Source organism: Ovis aries, chromosome 4, assembly GCF_016772045.2.
Source record: "Ovis aries strain OAR_USU_Benz2616 breed Rambouillet chromosome 4, ARS-UI_Ramb_v3.0, whole genome shotgun sequence".
Lineage (NCBI taxonomy): Eukaryota > Metazoa > Chordata > Mammalia > Artiodactyla > Bovidae > Ovis > Ovis aries.
In genome coordinates, this window is record NC_056057.1 from 69,731,995 (window position 1) to 69,752,258 (window position 20,264).

At 40.8% G+C, this 20,264-nt stretch overlaps 1 protein-coding gene across 1 annotated transcript in view; it reads left to right on the top strand.

The window, feature by feature from the left end:
* JAZF1 (JAZF zinc finger 1) overlaps window positions 1–20,264 on the top strand; it is a 331,860-nt gene that overhangs the window by 176,955 nt on the left and 134,641 nt on the right. The window contains exon 2 of the mRNA XM_015095333.3: window positions 2,221–2,293. Within this exon, the coding sequence (XP_014950819.2) occupies window positions 2,221–2,293 (73 nt within the window). The remainder of the gene's footprint in view (window positions 1–2,220; window positions 2,294–20,264) is intronic.

Genomic DNA, 20,264 nt, shown 5'->3' on the forward strand with positions numbered 1-20,264 from the left:
ATCGTATTTCTTGTTGTAGCAACTTATGCCAAAAAAATAAATAAATAAACAAACAAACAAAAAACCTCATCAGTGTGGCACATGGTTTAAGGATGTTCTTCTTGGTCGAGTCAGTCATCATCTCCAGTGGCTAGAGTTTCTCTTCTCCAGGTCATTCTGCTAAATGACGTCCTGTCTTCGTGAAAAGGACATCGTCATCCTGCTGTGAACACCCTATGCCCTTGTCATTCTAACCCTCCTGTGGAGTTTTCAGCATTAGACAGTTCCTTTTCTGTCAGGGAGGGAGAAATAATGAAGGCAGCTATTATACTTTTACCGAATGTGGAAGGCTCCCTGGTGTAATTAAATCCATAAAATGGTGAGTCATGAGCACCACACAGCAGTCAGCCAGGAAGCGGGTGAAGGAGCCGATGTTTATTCTCGACTGGCCCCTGATGCTTTTCCTCCAGAGGCAGTCATGCAGACTTCTGACTGCAGGCACTAAGTACCTAATTTTGTTTTAAGAACGTGAAGATTTCATGGATGTCCTACAGGTTGCCTAGGGAGACATTAATCTGAGAAAGATGTCTCAGGCCTGGTGGACATCTGTCTGGAGGTTCTACTTCCTTGTTGGTTATGGAGTCTGCATTCCAGAAAAACAGGAGAACCCTGCCTGAGGTGCTTGCAGATAGTAGTGTTGTTGCTACAGAGAGGTATTTGGAAGCTTCTGGATGTCCTTTTTTTCCCCCACCACTCATAATTTGAGGCTATGTGAGCATACATCTAGCCTAGGGTTTTGGAAGATAGTGGAGTAAGCTCATAAGACAGTATTTCTGTAGGTCCGGTGATCTACGGACAGCCTCAGTTGCATATGTAGTCATTGTAGGAGGCAGAGGAAATGCTGAATTACTGATCTGTTCTCACTTGCACTGCCAAAAACCTTAAGACCCGACTTGATGGAGCCATTCAGAGAGCCTTTGTCTCTTGTTTCGGAATTTGGCTTTCATAGACTTGCCATGGCAGAGACCCAGGAAGCAGGATTTCTGAATAGTATGTCTCTGAAATTTCTTGGCATAGGAAAAACAATAAAGTGAACATGAGATTCTTAACTTTAACACCAAGAATAAAATTGCCACTACTGTCTGGTTTTAGTCTGGGAGTGGAAAGCATTTGTGAATTGATTTTTCTGCTGTCATTTTTGCCACCCTTGCTCTATGCCACTGTATCTGCGTCCTCTACCCCCATCACCTGTTACCACACTTTGAAGTTAGCATGTATATCTTACAGCCACTACGTGCAGTAAACACTTTCTGTGCAAAGGTGCTGGAAACAGCATCTGTCATTTCACCAAAGAAGGTGTTATTGCTGAATGCAGCTGGAAGACTTCTAATAATGAGATGGTTTTAAGCAAGGTTGTAATGAAAAGAAATCTGCGTGAAATGTCTGAACATTTTTCTAAGAAAACAAAAATGTGTTCAGTTTCTTTATAGTTTTACTATAGAAACATTGTTTTTGTGTATATTTAGCTCCATCAGTTATGTACATGAGAAACTGGAGAATATATTTATAGTTGTAAAAGTGCATTTTTATGTTCTGTCGGAGAAACACCGCTAGAGAAGGTTGCTATGGTTTTGAATTCTGTCTCTTCAAGGAGGAAAAAAATCCTCTGATGAATGTGATGTTTGTGGATTCTGAACCCGCATGAGAATTTCTGATTAAGAGTCTAGAAAAATTATAATAAACTCATTATACAATTAAGGAGAAGCATTGTCCTCTAGAATCTGAACCCAAACCTAGAAAAGTGTTCAGGGAATATGAACAATACTCAGTAGATTTTCAAATTGATGGAGCTCTCCAACGGCAACTAATTTGTTCCAGCATTGAAGTGAGCATAATTAACAGAGACTTTCTTTCTTAGGCCGATTAACCGCCAAAAACCATGCCAACATTGTAACTGTAAGCAGTGAAAACCAATATTTATGAGGGGGATTGTGCAGGAGTTTGTGTGACAGATGGACATTTTATCACTGTTGATGTTTGGAATTCTCTTGAAAAGTAATGCAATATCTTGTTATTTATGAATGAATGAACAAATGATTATGTTTTGCTGACTGAGGTTTCTTTAAAAAGTACTCTACTAAATTAATCTTTTTCTCCATTTAGCCTCTGTTACATTAGGTTAGGTAGCCTCATATATTCTGATGCGAAAGCTGAAAAATCATAATTGTGTTTTTATTTCAGATACAGATCCACGTGTTTTAGAAAAACAAGAATTACAGCAGCCAACCTATGTTGCCCTCAGTTACATTAATAGGTAAGCCATTTTCAGAATTTATAGCAACCTCATATCTGTCACGTTTATTTTTCAAAGGTATCTTTTTAACAGGGTAGGAAAAATGTTTTCAGTCTTCAGATATTTACAGGAGATTATTTAAAATCAACCTCTATATGGAATTTTCTTGTTTCTCTGTTGGGGAGGGGCAGGTTGTAGTTCTCTGTTCATGTGGCAGAAAACATGACTGATTTATAAGCTCATTCTGGAAGTATTTTGTATGCAGAGCTAGAGTATGCTCTTTCGACTTCATAGGGCAGTTTGGGAGATTAATGGATTTATGTGAGTGAAACTATAAAACCTGGGGTAAAGAGGTGCTATATGAATTCAGAACATTGTTGGAATATCAGAATGTATCAGGATATAACTAATAGAAATAACTTAATATTAAAATTACATAGTAGCAACTCCTTTTAGGAAAAACATTTTCAACTGACTCCTCTGTGTCCAGTCACATGAATTTTTACTGAAACTGAACATGTGAGCACGACCTCAGAGAACTATTAGAACTTATATATCGGGTCTAAAAGAGGACTTGGTGTTTCAGCCAACTCAAATAATTAAGGAGACAGGGATTTTTGAAAAGAACCTGAAATCAACTTATGTTAAGACAACAACCTCTGCACAACTTCCCAAGAGAAAAAGGCAAAGTAAACCTAGCATTGAAGTGAATTTTTAAGGAGAATTAAAAAATCTCTGCCCATCATTCAGTGCTTGAATATCTATTGACTGTCCCTTTTTTATATAAGGCAAAGAGTGTTTCTGGTTTCTTGGTGCCAGATCCTTGGTTCAGGATTTGAGGTAGACAGCTGGGAATGAATTATCTGTACTGCTTCATTTTAATGCCTTTTTAGTAAACTAATTACTTAAACGTTGTCTGGAGAGGGCTTTGGAGTCACCGGCTGTGCTCACTTTAAAGTTCTTTTATGAAACATGCTTTCTAAAGAATTCATTAATATAAACATCCATTTGCATGTCCTCTTGGCGTTTCCTACTTTTCAGTCTGTTCTGAAACTGAGATGAAATAGCTACAGTTTTTCAGTGCCCATAACTTTGGGGATGTTTTAAGTGGAACACCTTCAAAGTCACATTAAATACAAATATATAAAGATGTATGTGCTTTTCTGGATTTCTCACAAACCTGTGTTTCCTGAGTTTAGCATGGGTTTTGAAAAGACTTTAGTTTCTAAATTGTAAAGTGTACATTAGAATTATGTGACTGGAATGTATGTGAAATAGCCTAGTAATATTGAGGAACAGGATAGTCTTATAAGTTAATAAGTTAATTATGGTATTGAATAGGATTTTTTAATAGCGTGGCTATTGTGTTTTGGGTAAAATATGTTATCTATGTATGTACAAAGGTGTGTGCTGCTAAGCCTTTTTCTAATGAGAGTCTGTGGATTTTCATATTCATTCTTCCTGTTTGTATCATCAGCCAGGTTGGCAGCAGGGATCTGCTGATCACACAGGTGTTATACTCACTAAAGGAATAAACACTCTGCTGGGTGTGATTTCAGTGAAAGTGAAGAGCAGGAACAAGGGCCTCAGACAAAAAATCCATCAGAGAATTTGAATCGAGTATGGTAGTTTAGCATTAACTGTGCAGTAGAATGTGCTTAACTCCAAGAGAGCCAGGATGTAGTCAGTGCGTGTGAACTTTCTGAAATGAGGCTTCTGTGAGAAAATGAGTCAAAAAAAAAAAAAAAAACCTTTATACATATATACAATGGAATATTACTCAGCCATTAAACAGAATGAAATAATACCATTTGATGGACCTGGAGAATGTCATACTGAGTGAAGTAAGTCAGAGGAAAAGTATTGTATGACATCCCTTATATGTGGAATCTAAAAAGAAATGATACAGATGAACTCATAAGACAGAAAGAGACTCACAGACTTAGAAATTGAACTTCCAGTTGTAGGGTGGGGGCAGGAGAATGATAGGTTTGGGCTGGGCATATACACATTGCTATATTTAAAATGGATAATCAGCAAGTACCTGCTGTATAGCACATGGAACTCTGCTCAGTGTTATGTAGCAGCCTGGATGAGAGGGGAGTTTTGGGGGACAATGGGTACATGTAAAGCATGGCTGAGTCACTTCCCTGTTCATCTGAAACTGTCACAGTATTGTTAGGCAGCTGTACCCCAGTTTTACTGTTGTTCAGTTGCTCAGTCATGTCCAACTCTTTGCAACCCCATGGGCTGCAGCACCCCAAGTTTCCCTGTCCTTCACCATCTCCCGGATCTTGCTCAAACTCATGTCCATTGAGTCAGTGATGCCATCCAACCATCTTGTCCTCTGTTGTCCCCTTTTCCTGCCTTCAATCTTTCCCAACATCAGGGTCTTTTCTAATGAGTCAGCTCTTCGCATCAGGTGGCCAAAGTATTGGAGCTTCAGCTTCATCATTAGTCCTTCCAGTGAATATTCAGAGTTGATTTCCTTTAGGACTGACTAGTTGGATCTCCTTGCAGTCCAAGGGACTCTGAAGAGCCTTTCCCAACACCACAGTTCAAAAGCATCATATCCCAATACAAAATAAAAATATTTTTTAAAAACCTCAACCATTTAAAAAATAACCTTTTGTAATTATAGCCATATGGAGGCATTGTAGAAAATTAGAAAATGTAAGCAAACAAAAGAATTTTATTAAAATATCACATTCCCACCACTCAACTAATCACTAGTAGTTACACCTTAGAACAAATTTTTCAGATTGCTTTTTAAAAATACTACATAATAGCATCTGTACTTCAATAAAAATAAATGCATAAATAAACATATGATTTTTAACCAAAAGCTGTACTCACTCTTTTGCAGTCTGCTCAGTTTTGTCACTGATCTCTACTTTTTCAGTACATTTGCATCTAGTCTAATAGCCAGATCATATGCAGGTTTCCCCAGATGATCTAAACGAGTCCATTACTGTAGTTAATCTGACCCAGTGCCCAATCCAGCATGTCACATTGCACTTGGATGTTTTGTCCCCACAAGTTTCTTTTAATCTGGTACAGTGGCTTTTTGAAGAGATGGGCCACCTTCAGGGTTTCCTTTAGATTGTCTCCATGAGGCCATTTGGCAGGTTCCTCTGTTTCCTTTATTTGCTATAAGCTGAAAGTTAGATCTGGAGAGGATGTGTCGAACTGGACATATCATTGTATTTAGAGATCTGACTGAGCGACTTCACTTTTGCTTTTCACTTTCATGCATTGGAGAAGGAAATGGCAACCCATTCCAGTGTTCTTGCCTGGAGAATCCCAGAGACAGAGGAGCCTAGTGGGCTGCCATCTATGGGGTCGCACAGAGTCGGACACGACTGAAGTGACTTAGCAGCAGCAGCAGCAGAGATCTGATACAACAGAGAGTTCACCATATCATGTCCTTGCTAGCAGAGAAGCAGGCGTATGTAAGAGACTGAGACATTGAGTCCTGATCTTTAAGTCAAGATAAGACTGTATGTGGAAGGTTGCCCAGGTTAGTAACAACCCTTTTCACTGGGGATTCCTTTGTGGACAGTGCCACGTACATAAGATAGGACTGAATACATGGTAGACACTCTAGATACTGGTTTGTAGGTGATAAATAAAAACCTGGTAGGTGGGAAAAGAGAGCTGAGCAAAGGTGAGCTGCAAGAAGGAAGCCAAGTCTGACCTTGGGAGAAAAATATGCGAAAAGGACCCTTACGGGGACTGGATACTCTAAAATTCCTAGAGGAAAACATAGGCAGAACACTCCGTGACATGAATTGCAGTAATATTTTTTTAGATCCGTCTCTTAGAGTAATGGAAATAAAAACAAAAATAAAAACTGAGACCTAATTAAACTTAAAAGCTTTTGCACAGCTTTGCACAGCAAAGGAGACCATAAATAAAATGAAAGGACAACGTATGGGATGGGAGAATATATTTGCCAATGATGTGACCAACAAGGGGTTAATTTCCAAAATATACAGACAGCTCTTATAGCTTAATATCAAAAAGCCAGACAGCACAGTCAAAAAATGTGCAGAAGATCTAAATAAACATCTCTTCAGAAAAGACATACAGATGGTCTACAGGCACATGAAAAGATGCTCAGTATTGCTAATTATTGGAGAGATGCAAACCAAAACTACAGTGAGGTATGACCTCACACCAGTCAGAATGGCCATCATCAAAAAATCTATAAATAGTAAGTGTTGGAGAGGGTGTGGAGAAATGGGAACCCTCCTACACTGTTGGTGATGATGTAAATTGGTGCACCCACTGTGGAGAACTGTATAGAGGTTCCCTAAAAACCAAAAACAGGGGTGCCACATGATTCAGCAATCCCACTCCTGGACATATATTTGGAGAAAACTAATTTAAAAAGATAAATGCACCCCAGTGTTCATAGCACCACTGTCAACAATAGCCAAGACATGGAAGCAACCTAAATGTCCCTCAATTGTTACTCATATTATCAGCCATAAAAAATAATGCTATTTGTAGCAATATAGATTAACCTAGAGATTATCATATTAAGTGAAATAAGTCAAACAAGGACAAATATCATATGATATTGCTTATATGTGAAAATCTTTGTACAGTGAACCTTCACACGATATTGAAAAGCAATTATCCTCCAATTAAAAAATTTTTAAATGATATAAATCAACTTATTTATGAAAGAGGCCCATAGACATAGAAAACAAACTTAAGATTACCAAAGGGAAAATTGGGGGGAGAGTTTGAGATTAGGAGTATTATATATAATATATATATAATATATTATATATAATATATATTATATATAAATAATATAAGGACCTCAAACTTAGGAGTTTGAGATCCTCTCAAAATTAGGAGTTTGAGATTAACAGTATTATATATAATATATATATAATATATTATATATAATATATATTATATATAAATAATATAAGGACCTACTGTATAGCACAGGAAGCTATATTTAATATCTTATAATAACCTGTAATGGAAAAGAATCTAAAAAAGTATATATGTATATATCATATGTATGTGTAACTGAATCACTTGCTGTACAACTGAAACTAACACAACTTTGTAAATCAAAAATCAACTATATTCCAATTTTTAAAATATCGAACTTGGGGAGGAGTCTTAAGGTCTTTCAATACAAAAGGGAAACATACTGAAATTCACATGAAGTCAGGAGAGATTCAAGAGAATAATAAGGGTTAGGCAGTATAAAAGAGTAGAAGGCAATGGCACCCCACTCCAGTACTCTTGCCTGGAAAATCCCATGGACGGAGGAGCCTGGTAGGCTGCAGTCCATGGGGTCACTAAGAGTCGGACATGACTGAGTGACTTCACTTTCACTTTTCACTTTCCTGCATTGGAGAAGGAAATGGCACCCCACTCTGGTGGTCTTGCCTGGAGAATCCCAGGGACGGGGGAGCCTGGTGGGTTGCCATCTATGGGGTCACACAGAGTCGGACACGACTGAAGCGACTTAGCAGCAGCAGCAGCAGTATAAAAGAACATCAGCTTGATGGCAATATACTGAATAGTGCAGAATACTGAACAAGTGAGTTCTTTTTCCCCTTTACCTCAGGGGGAAATAAAATCTTAATTTTGCTATGCAGTGAATACAGAAAAAGAATTAATATTTTTCTGTTCATATATCTGTTTATGCACCTCTAATGTTCTTTGGGGCACATCAAAATTGAGTTGAAACTTTCTTTGGTAATGACATTGACTGAAATTGCAGAGTTAGGGTTCCTAAAATAGAGCTAGCTTTTTGGATTAAAAAGAACTGAGTAGAAATTGGAGAGCCTTTGTTTATACCTATTGTAAATTGCTTTACTCATTTGAACATAATGTGTTGAACAAAACTTTAATTCTTTTACAAGCTGGTCTATTATAACACCTGAGCAAATTTTAAAATAAAAATAGTTTAATGAGAAAGAGGAAAATTAAATGAATTAGGGTTGTAAGAGTAGTGCTGGCAGGGGGTAGGGGGGAAGATGGATATGAGTTTTAAAGACAGGAAGTTTTATTAATTTTGTGACATGAGAAACAATGACAAGTTCATGTTATAGGAAATCTAATTGCTTAGTCTATATAATATTTATACACTTGGGGAAAAAAGGGCAAAAGAAAAGCTAGATTTTAGATATGAGACAATATAGAAGAAATAATACTAGAAAGAACAAACGTAACTTTTTATGCCTTGAGCTCTATGCTAAGCATTTTTCACGTTGCATGTTTCATTTAATCTTCACAGTGACCACATGAAGGTACTGTGATGATCTTCATTTTACAGATTCACAGGTTGAAACTCAGATGTTAAGTAACTGGTCCTAGGTCCCCGGATGGTAGGAAATGGAGTATTGGGTTCAGACCTGCACAGTTAGGCTCCAGAACCTGTGTTCCTAATGGTTCTACAGTCTTCCATGTTGAAATATCAGAGAGGAAGGTACTAGCTTAGAAAACTAAGAGAATTTGGAAAACTGATGATGAAAAAAAAAATCAGGTAGGACAGCTGAGCAGAGGGAATGCAGAAAGACATAAAAATAAGAGTAATTTCTGTGCTGTAGACAGTAGGTGGGTAACAGCCTAATCAAATTAAAACAGTAGGAGACAGAAGAAGCCAAGAAACCGCTGTGAGAGAAGTGACTAGGGACTCCGAAGGGATGTATTGTTACCAAGAGACGAGCTCGAGTGTGCAGGGCACGCGCTGCCCTAGCAGGCTTCAGCTGGAGTGGGAAAGGATGCCTTCGCATCTTAGATTGGGAGAACAGACAGGGCAGAGCGCCATGAGGGCACAGGAAACCGTCCTCTACCTCCTATCACCAGCAGGCAGGTGATAGGTGAGCCTCAAGGTGAAGTCAGGTATCTCTTTACAAAGGTTGATGAGAAGCCCTGGGGTGCACCTGGGTGTTTCCTTCAGGTCATTGTGGCATAGATCAGGCAACTGCCTTGATGTGACAAGGTAGCTTATTAACAATTTGTGACTTTCCAGAAGTGGGTAAGTAACTGGGATGACTTAAAGACATAATAATGAACAAGGCCATGGCTGTTACACTATTTTCTCCCGAAAAAGTTTGATTAAAATAATTGAAGTCTCCAAATAAACTAAATTTTTAAAATGTGTATATCATTTTGGTATAAACTATAAAGGAATGCTATGCCTGGGCACAAATGGGTACCTTCTTGTACTCAGTGCTTGTCATTTACAATCTAATAAAAATGTAACATTTTCTCATTCCTGAACTACAGCTCTACTCGAATTCTCTTTAAGACTCCTGCACCGTTTGGCACAGTAGTAGTTAGGTTTGACCTCCTCTAAAAATTAATTTTTCTTTAGCTTAGTGTTTGCTATTAAACAGCAAATTCTAAAATAGGGTTCGTAGAGCAGTAATTCCAATGGGTGTTAGCCAGCTCCTCCCTCCCTCCCTGTCTCTCTCTGTCCCTCTCCCTCTCTCTCACAGACAAAGCTCATTTATTCACAAAAGGGTTCTGTCAGTTCATCTGGGGAAATCCTGAGTTAAATAACATAGATTTCTTTACCACAGGCTTTAATCAGATCCTCTCCTATGCCAAGCTGCATTTTAAATCTCCAGGAAGGATGGTATAATTTTCATATGTACCTGATCCCAGAGCACTTTTTCTTAAAGCATCTGATGGGACTAGTTCTGCTGTGTGGGGATTCCTAGAGTTCAGTCACTTCCACCTATATCAGCAGCTTCCCTAAGGAACTGGGAAGCCTTTCAGAACAGCCTGCTGTTCTTTTCTGATTCAAAGTGCAGGACATTGCCACTTCCCTCCTGATCAACTGGGAAAAAGGAGGACAAAATCCTCACCTCTGTGCCAGCTCCATCGCCTTCTACTCTGCCTGTTTGAATAGTGATCTATTTGCTTCTCTCAGTCTTCCCAGACATCTAGGTGGCTTCTATTAAAAATGGAGACTTTTTTGTTTGAAAACAATCCCTGTTTCTCCCTATCCCCATCTCCAATGTCATTCTGCTCTCTCTCTTAGAAATAGAGCAATGTAGTGGTGAAGAATGTGTGAGCAAGAGTGAGACAGATAAGGTTTAAATGCTGTCTCTGCCTTGCATGAGCTATGTGAACAGGTTGGCAAGTCTCAGCCTCTGTGTCCTTAACTCTAATAATAATACCTTCCTAACTGTGAGTGTGAAATCAGTATGGACAAAGCACATATAGCAGGGTCTGGGACATAGGAGGTGTTGTGTAAGTAATAGGTCTTATTGTTCTTTATATTCTTTATATATGCTGAGTCCCCCTTTTTCCTATCGTCAGTAATTAAAGGAACAACTGCAGAGGAAGCATAGTTTTGGAGCGGGGCCAGCACAGTCCCCACCAGGAAATAGGCTCCACAAGGGCAGGGATACTTCTGTCTCCCACGGCTGTGTCCCCAGCTCCCAGAGCAGTGTCTGGCTCATAGTAGACTCTCAGTAAATGTTTATTAAATGAATGAGTATGAATTTGTGTTAGGAACGAGAGAGGGACTAAATCATTAATTCTAGAGACACTTGATGAGACATCAGGAAGCTCTGCTTCCCACATGCATTGAAAGGGCTATGTGATAAAAATGGAGTGGAGGACGACTTTTATTCTGCATCCATATGGAGTACAGCATAAAGTATGCTAAACGTTGGCCATCGCTAGTTCTTCCACCGTAAACAACTGGACTGATAAGATGATGGTTTTCAGGCTCAATAGGAGAACATCGAGGACGATAGGCAGGACAAAGTTGATTGCTGAGAGAAAAGAAACTTAGAGGTGATCCCCATGGCCATCTGGCTCACTGCAGGACAGTTTCCGTACTGCAGTTGAGTGACCTAGAACCCAAAGAGTGAGAACAGAGTTGGGGCAACTTGAGCTGCTGGAACCTGTAGCACAGGGGCCTGGAGATGAAGTATCAGTGCAGAAACGGGCCACAAAAGTCTGGATGAGGGTCCACGGCCGAGGGTGGATATGTTCAGGGTAAGACTGTGTCTTACCAAAGGACAGCAGCTCCAGGAGTGAGAATGGAACATCCACACCAGAGGTCAAGCAGCCCTGTAGGCACTGCATTCTAGCCAGCATGAAAACAGCAACCTGTTAACCCCCTGGTCTTTTAACTGAGGCATCAGAAAGACTCACATTAGAAATAAGGACTTTGTCCTAGAGTATGACCAGCCCTAGAGACACCCTAACTGCTCCTAAAATCAAGACTCCGTAAGCTCTTCAGAGGAGACAGTTTGGAGGTGAGTCCTGAAAAGTAAAAAGAACACCGGGCTTTCCATGGCCCTGTTAAAGCATACGTGTAGGCCTACACAAGTTTAGCATGATCAGCCTGATACTGAGCTATCTTCTAGAATAAAAATCAATAGTCTTCGTAGAAATTAGGCAGATACATAATGTCTAATATGCAATGAAAAATTACTAGACATGAAAAACATAGGAAAATCTTACCCTTAGACAAGGAAAAAAACAAGCAGTCAATAGACACCCTCCCTTAGATGGCTCAGATGTTGGATTTAGGAAACAAAGACATAAAAGCAGTCATTATAAATGTGTTCAAGAACATAAAGGAAAAATATACTAAATAAGAGGTTGTTTTGAATGAAAACAAAATTAGTCTGGATGCTTTTTTTTTTTTTTTAAAGAAATTCTCCTACCAGATTCTGAACTGCTTAATGAAAGCTTTCTTCCTCTTCTCACTTTCATTCCCACTCCAAAACCTCACCTAATTCCCCCAGACCCTCACTCTACTTGCTGTTGCGGTTGGACTCATTTTTGCCAGATTATAGTCAGTCATAACCTCATAAAAAATGTTGTAATTGGCCAAGTGTGTACTGCACTTCTATTTATTCTATACAAACAAGCCTGAAACATTTGACTTTTTTTAATCTTTCTGAAAGCAGTGGTTGTGTGTGTGTGTGTGTGTGTGTGTGTGTGTGTGTGAGTGTGTGAGAAACCACCTGTTTGTGGTCTTCTGAGAGCAGTCATATTTATTACAGTACAAGACATGCTTTCCCATTTCCCTCCTTTGTCCACCAGATCTGAGGTTCTGCTGCATGCCCCAGCCCCAGATTGCAGTTTGTGGCCTAATGCGTGCTGTAAACATGTTGCATGCTGTCAGATCTCAAACACCAGACATTGTGCTACCATTTTCTTAGCCTAGGTTTTTATGAACATCAGTTGAAACAAAGCCATGATGGCTGCCTGCCAAATTTCCCTTGTAATATCTCCTAATCTGGTATGCCTTGCTCACTGTGTTTTGCAAGAAGCGTGTGCTCTCAGGAGACATTGGGAAGCCGGAAAGAGCCTTTATGTGACATTTTGGCTTGCTCCAACAGAATTAGCTTGTGCTACTGGCATGAAACACATGGTAGGAGAGGTGAGTCTTGGCAGAACCGGGCGATATGATTCTCTTCTTAGGTACCGGGCCTCCCTGCATAACTTACTTGTCATCTACAGTTAAGGCAATCAGTATTTTAAAACAGACTGCTTATACAACTCAAATCATACCAGGGCATGTTTTAGTCTTTCTTATGTCTACCAATCAGTATTTGCAACTGTTCTTTTTGTGCATCTTTTAAGTCCATTTCAAAGCAGCATTACATTTTTTTGAAAATCTTCAGACTTCCCAATTGAAAGAGATTGAATGATAATTGAAAGCATCTAGAAATAGTCTTAGATTTCCTCTTTTTCCCGCATTTGTAGAAATCATTTCTTGGACTTTTTCCTAAGCAAGATATTTTCAGTATCTCCTACTGTGATATTTCCCTGTGGATCAGGGTCTCTAGTGCACCCGCTTCTTTGGGCCCTCTTCCTGGCACCGCATTTACCTGGACCTCTAGAATCTCAGCCCTTTCTTACCTACCTTCATATTTGGGCTGGTTGTCGGATATCAACTTCGAATTTACCAGTTTAGTTGAATTCCCTCCTTCCAGGGACCTTGCCCACTCATTATCTCCAGTCTCAGCCGTGCTACCCAGGCTCGCTGCTGAGAATCACTAACGTGCCTTGCAGCACGATGTGTCTCACCACAAACACAACCTTTCTAACCTCAGCTGGACCCTCAAAACAGTCGTGTAATGCTTTCAGCCCAGTTAAAACCTTGCTAAACTTATCATCATCTTGGTAGACGTGGCATTATCGACCCAGTGGACATGAATTTGAGCAAATTATGGGAGATAGTGAAGGGCAGGGAAGCCTGGCATGCTGCGGTACATGGGCTTGCAAAGAGTCAAGACGACTGAGTGACCGAACTAGTGAACTTAACTAGTCAGTTTCAAGCGTTCCCAAAGGAATTCCCAGTCCCCTCCTTAGCAGGTGATCTTCCTTCCTGTACTGAGAAGATGGAGACCATTTCTGCATCCTCTTTCAACTTCTCTTTTCCATCTCCACATTCATCTGGATTTTTCATCCGTGTTCTATTCAGTCTTACTCTCCCTCATGCAAAGCTGGCACCACAGCCTATACTCCACATCTGCCTCTCATCTCTGTGGCCTCAAACCTCTTAATGTCTGACTTCATTTAGTCACACTTCATGTATCCTAAGATCTCGTCTATCCTAAGCATTCCCTGTCCATTTCTGTTTTCTTTTGATGGATAATATGGCGTCTTCTGAGACCTTCCCCTGTTTGGCCTACCGAGTTTGATGCCCTTGTCCACTTTGTGTTTCTGAAACCCATTCCTCCTTGTGCCCATTAACGTGTTCTATCCTGTTTCTTCTCCTGCCTCTTTGCCACACAGGCAGATTTCTCCCTAAGTTTCGTCCCTTGTACTTTGCTTTTCCATTGGTATCCACTCCATTCCTACAGGTTAGCTCTCACCTCTGTGGAAAGGACTTCTAACCCCCTAATCCTAGGTCTCCTCCAGTTTTCATTTCTACCTGCCCGTTGGTCCATGCGTGTTTAGTGCAGGTTCAACTCATCCAGTGCTGGATGCATCGTTTCACAACTCTCTCCAAAACAGCTTCTCTTTTTTGGGTTAGTAAAGTTGTTTCATGATACCTATTCATTCATTGGGCTCCTGTGGTGGCTCAGATGGTAAAGAATCTGCCTGCAATGTGCGAGATCTGGGTTTGATCCCCTGGAGAAGGGAATAGCAACCCACTCCAGTGTTGGAGTATTCTGTGAACAGAGGAACCTGGCGAGCTATAGTCCATGAGGTAGCAAAGAATCAGACACAACAGCGCCTAACACACACACACACACATACCCCCTAGGAAGCTTCAAGTTTATCATTTTCCACCCATTGGTTTCCCTCACTCCCATTTCCAAATAACCAGGTGCCAGATCTGTGCTATCTGCATCCTCATGACCTTTTTGAACTGTTCCCCTGCTACTGTCCTTACGTGAAACTCTTGACCCCCTGTTTTGGATTATCCTAAGAACTCTATTCTCCCTGCCTGCCTCCACCCTGAGTACCAGCTGCCATCAGAAGATGGGTCAGAAGTGTCAGTCATCAGCATCAGGTACAGAAACCTTCCATGCTTCGTTCTCAGCTTGCTGCATTCTCCTGTCTTCTCCACTCTTTCCTGGCTGGGACAGTTGTCCTCTTCAAGGTTGACTTTAATGCTACCTATTTTATGAAGGTTCCCCACGCTCTAGAAAGAATTGTTGAAATCTTTAAGGTCCATTTCCAAAATCATAGCATCAACATACTTTGCTGTGAACCTCGCCTCATGAAGTTTAAATTGGTGTACAAATGTATTTAAGATCAGTAGCTTCTCTTTTCTCTCCCGAACTCCCCACTAGTCCTCCTATTCCAAAGTAACTAATGTTAATGTCCTAGAGGGTATCCATCACATTTGTACTGAGGTGCAGACATGTATGCAGGGCTTAGGTTGTTGGTGACATTTGTTTTTGTAAAACACAGAAGCCTGAGGACTTCCCTGGTGGTCCTAAGACTCCATGCTCCCAATACAGAGGTCCCAGGTTTGAGCCCTAGTCAGGGACTAGATCCCACATACTGCAACGAAGACCCAGTGCAGCCAAATAAAATAAATCAATAAATATTTTTTAATGGAAGCCTGAAATAAATAAATTATATAAATTGCCTACGTCTCTTTTTGATTTTCCATTTAACATCTTTCTGGGTCAAAGTTAGAGATAGCTCCAACTTATTCTTTCAGTACCTCCATAAAATTCTAAGATACAGATGTGTAACAGTTCAGCTCTTCCACTGCTGATTGGTGGGCATTCAGCTAGTTTCCAGATCTGTTTGCATGTGTTTGTGTTTTTGCCACTAATAACAGTGCTGCCACATGGATTAATCCCTGTTTATTCTACATGCCAAGAATTCTTTGCTTGTATTTCTTCGTTAGTAGGACCTAAGTTGGATTGCCTCTCTCTGCTACCAGTGGCTTCCTGTCACATATGGAGTAAAAATGAGCCACTCCTCACTGTGGCTCCAAGGCCTCTGTGATGGAGTACTCCCCACCTCTCAACCTCACCCCTCACCAGCACGGCTCCTGCTCCGTGAGATCGTCCGGCTCCCAACTCTTGTCCCCACTGGCCCCTCTGCTGGGACACACTCCCTCCCTTCAGAACTTGACACAGTTCCTACCCGGCCTCCCTCTTCAGGTGTCTGGTCAGATATCACCTGCACAGCAGGCCTTCCCTGACCACGAACTGTAATAGTTCCCTGTCCACCTGCTCCTGTGCCCTTAACTCTGCTTTCTTCTTCATGTCACTTGCCACCACCTCAAATCACAGCTTAATGAATTGCTTTGTTGTTGGTACCTGCCTCCCCCTGGAGAGTGGGAGCCCCCTGGAGGCAGGGACTTTGTCTTGGTCATCACTTTGTCCTCAGCTTCTGGAATAGGACCTGTTACATCACAGGTGGTCAGTGAATGTGTCTTAAATAAGTGTGTCTGACAGTCATAGTTTTAATGTGTGTATCTTACGTTGTCCTCCCAGTGTGCGCTTTATTCATCTGTTTCTTGCCTCCTCACACCTGACTGCGTGACAAGTACTTTGCCTGTGGTATGAGATGAGATCAAGGGACTGTTGTGCATGGTGGTAAATTTTTAACATAAGGGATGACCTTGGAGACGCCCCTCCACCCACTGCCATACACATTTACAAAATGACTCAAGGCCCTACACCTCTCTTATTTCATTTGGAAATTCAGATCTCTGGCAGTAATCTACTTGATTTATCGTTTTCCCCTTATGTGCAGCACCTCGGAGTTAATTAAGAAAGCCATGAATCTTCCCTCCGTTGCTCTTGTGCACTCCCCTTTGCTGGATGTTCTCATATTGCTGAGACTGTTGATTTGGGACTCAAGTTGAAACATTACTTAATTTTCTCACATTGAGGTTCATTATGCTGAGCCTAACGACTAGTCTTGCCTTTGAAGGCCCCCTCACTGGCAAGCTTTAAAATAGCTTCATGTTCCCAGTTTCTAAATAACTTGTTCTCATTTCCGCTTCCATGGCCAAGACCTTGCCTGCTGGCTCACTGTAGTGCCGCTGGGTCAGCCCCACGTCCCCAGAAAGACCTCACCATCCTCACAGGGTAGACACCCAGCTCTGGTCCATGTGGAGGTTGTTTCCAGCAATAGCAATGCAGACTTAGAGAAGAGAGCCATCCGACCGGGCCCCTAAACACCAAAAAGGACCATCCATCCTGAATAAGAGATCACAGGCAAATCATGAGAAAGCATCAGCCTTATGTCCTTGAAAGACCAAAGCTAATTTTATTGAAATTATCGTGTTAAGGAAGAATGAAATGTGTAACACAGAAAATTACTTCCCTTGGCTCATCATTTTCAGCATAGATTAGCTTCTCCTCATTGGGCAACTATTGTATACAGGGCACAGGGCAGTGCACTTAACTCTGACATTTGTAATCTCACAATGACCTTGCCTCACAGCTCTACTCTCCCTTTTACCCCTAAGAAAATGAATTCCCAGGGAGGCTGTGGGACATTTTAGTGCCTTGGACTCCTCTAGTTAGCTGGCAAAGCTGATGGACTATTTTGCAAAATTGTGTTTTTAAGTTCATAAGCTAAAATATATAATATTGCAAAGAAAACCAATTATATTCAAATGCAGTTGTCAACATATTAAAATTATGAACTTGTGATATGGTAACTTGTGCTTCATAAGGCCTTAAATAAGAAAGCTTACCTCTTGAGAAATCTGTATGCAGCTCAGGAAGAAACAGTTAGAACTGGACATGGAACAACAGACTGGTTCCAAATAGGAAAAGGAGTACATCAAGGCTATATATTGTCACCTGCTTGTTTAACTTATATGCAGAGTACATCATGAGAAATGCTAGGCTGGATGAAGCATAAGCTGGAATCAAGATTGCCAGGAGAAATATTAATAACCTCAGATATGCAGATGACACCACCCTTATGGCAGAAAGTGAAGAAGAACTAAAGAGCCTCTTGATGAAAGTGAAAGTGGAGAGTGAAAAAGTTGGCTTAAAGCTCAACATTCAGAAAACGAAGATCATGGCATTCAGTCCCATCAATTCATGGGAAATAGATGGGGAAACAGTGTCAGAGTTTATTTTGGGGGGCTCCAAAATCACTGCAGATGGTGATTGCAGCCATGAAATAAAAAGACGCTTACTCCTTGGAAGAAAAGTTATGACCAACCTAGACGGTATATTAAAAAGCAGAGACATTACTTTGCCAACAAAGGTCCGTCTAGTCAAGGCTATGGTTTTTCCATTAGTCATGTATGGATGTGAGAGTTGGACTAGAAAAAAAGCTGAGCGCTGAGGAATTGATGCTTTTGAACTGTGGTGCTGGAGAAGACTCTTGAGAGTCCCTTAGACTGCAAGGAGGTCCAACCAGTCCATCCTAAAGGAAATCAGTCCTGACTATTCATTGGAAAGACTGATGCTGAAGCTGAAACTCCAATACTTACCTGATGTGAAGAGCTGACTCATTTGAAAAGACCCTGATGCTGGGAAAGATTGAAGGCAGGAGGAGAAGGGGACGATAGAGAATGAGATGGCTGGATGGCATCACTGACTCGGACATGAGTTTGAGTAAACTCTGGGAGTTGGTGATGGACAGGGAGGCCTGGCATGCTGCAGTCCATGCGGTCGCAAAGAGTCGGACCCAACTGAGTGACTGAACTAACTGACTGACTGAAGAGAGAGCTTAGGCACTGGGTGACTAGTTTACATAATTTCAAGTTAGTGATGAGTATAAACTGTATTTTGAGATATGTGTTACAATTATACTGTGATATAAAAATATCTTGGACTTCTTTGTACATAAAATCATAGATTCTGCAAAGATACCATGATTAGTCACTTCTGTTCATAATGGAAAGAAATGCTGTGTTTCAGTTAAGTTAGTGAAACATACTCTTTTTATCCAAGATCTCCTGAGTTCTATCCATGGCTCCTTTAGGTCCACCGACCCCAGGTTAAGAATATCTCAGGTAGTTGCCACTGTTACTAAGTAGCTTTTAGAGGCGAGCTTGCACCCAAAATGATGTACTTCCAAAGTCTGCTTTTTCTTGTACATCATGGTGCCCACCCCAATACTATTACCTTGGGTTTCTAAAGAATTTCATGTATTTTACTCTTCATATTGCCCTGTTGGGTAGGTCATGGCACAAACAATAAATATTTAAATGTATGTAATAGAACTTTTTTTATAAGAAACTTTTGCAAGTAATTCAAAGTAGTCTCATTTCTTCTGGAATCATGCATTTACTCCATTGAGCCCTGATTCTATTATAAAAATTGCTCTGACCTCATTTTTTACAGGGGTCAGAGAAATTCAATGACTTGCCCACATTCACATAGCTAGTACATGACAGACCCAGGGTTTGACTTCCCAGAATCTTTTTGTCCTATAGTCTTACCATTCTTCATGATTACCTGGATACCATAGTAAAAAGATGTCAGTTTCTCTCAAAAAACTACTGGAATTCACGCAGTTCCAGGATAAGGCCCATGTCTCCTCATCTCCAACTGTTGTGTCTTGCTTCGCACACATTGCATCTGAAAACTTAATGCTCAAACAACAACAACAACAAGAAAAAGCCAACAGCTCAGAATTTACTCAGAGTTCTTCAGTTGGACATGCAAACCATGTGCAGTTACCAGACTTGAATAATTTAAACACTAGCTTGTATTTTATGTCATTGTCTCCAGTTGCTGGTAAAATCCAAACCACAAGCAAGGAGGATTTTTCATTCTGCCCCGAGCAGGTGGTAATGTAGTCTCTGGTCATCGCATCCCTGTTCTGTCCCAGGGACTCTTCTCCCTTGCTTGATGCCAGTTAGTACCTTTTGCTTGCCAGTCAGTTCACTCTGTGCACCATTCCATTGCTCAGGCCGTAAGCATGACGTCAGACAAGCAGAATGATTTTCAGAAAAGCCTTCCCTGAGCTTCCACCTTCCCGTGATCACTGAAATTTCCATGCACATTAAGGTGACAGCACGGGCCCGTGTAATTTACAGGCGATGGGGCCAGTGTACAGTCAGTTCTTGCCAAGCTTCTGTCCTCTAATGAGATATGATCCAGCATGCTAAGACCACAAATTGAATCCGGCTTTTGAAGTTGTCCCTGCCTTCTCAGCAGTGTCTTGTACGTGTTGTCTTGACTGTGCCTGGCTTAGCCAACTGAATTTTTTTATTTCAGGTTGAGAGGTTAGCAATTGTCAATACTCAGTCCTCTTGAAAAAGCACACTCTCACCAGAGCAAATTGCATGACCATCCCTTTATGTCAGATACTATCCAAGTTTGTCTTTTGCCCAAACTCGGGTTCGCGGGAAAGGATAATTGGTGTCATTGTCCCTACAACCAGAGAAAGAACACACAGTGTTCTTCCGCAGTGTGTGTCAACTGCACATGCCTCTGTGCTTTTGTCTTCCAGGAAAAATAGAATCCATTGTTGGTGCAAAGTTGATTTACTTTTTTTCATTGTCATTATTAGGGCAGATTCATCTGGAGCAAATAAGCTGGCAAGTTGCTTAGACTTGTTCTTCATTGTGCCCATGCAA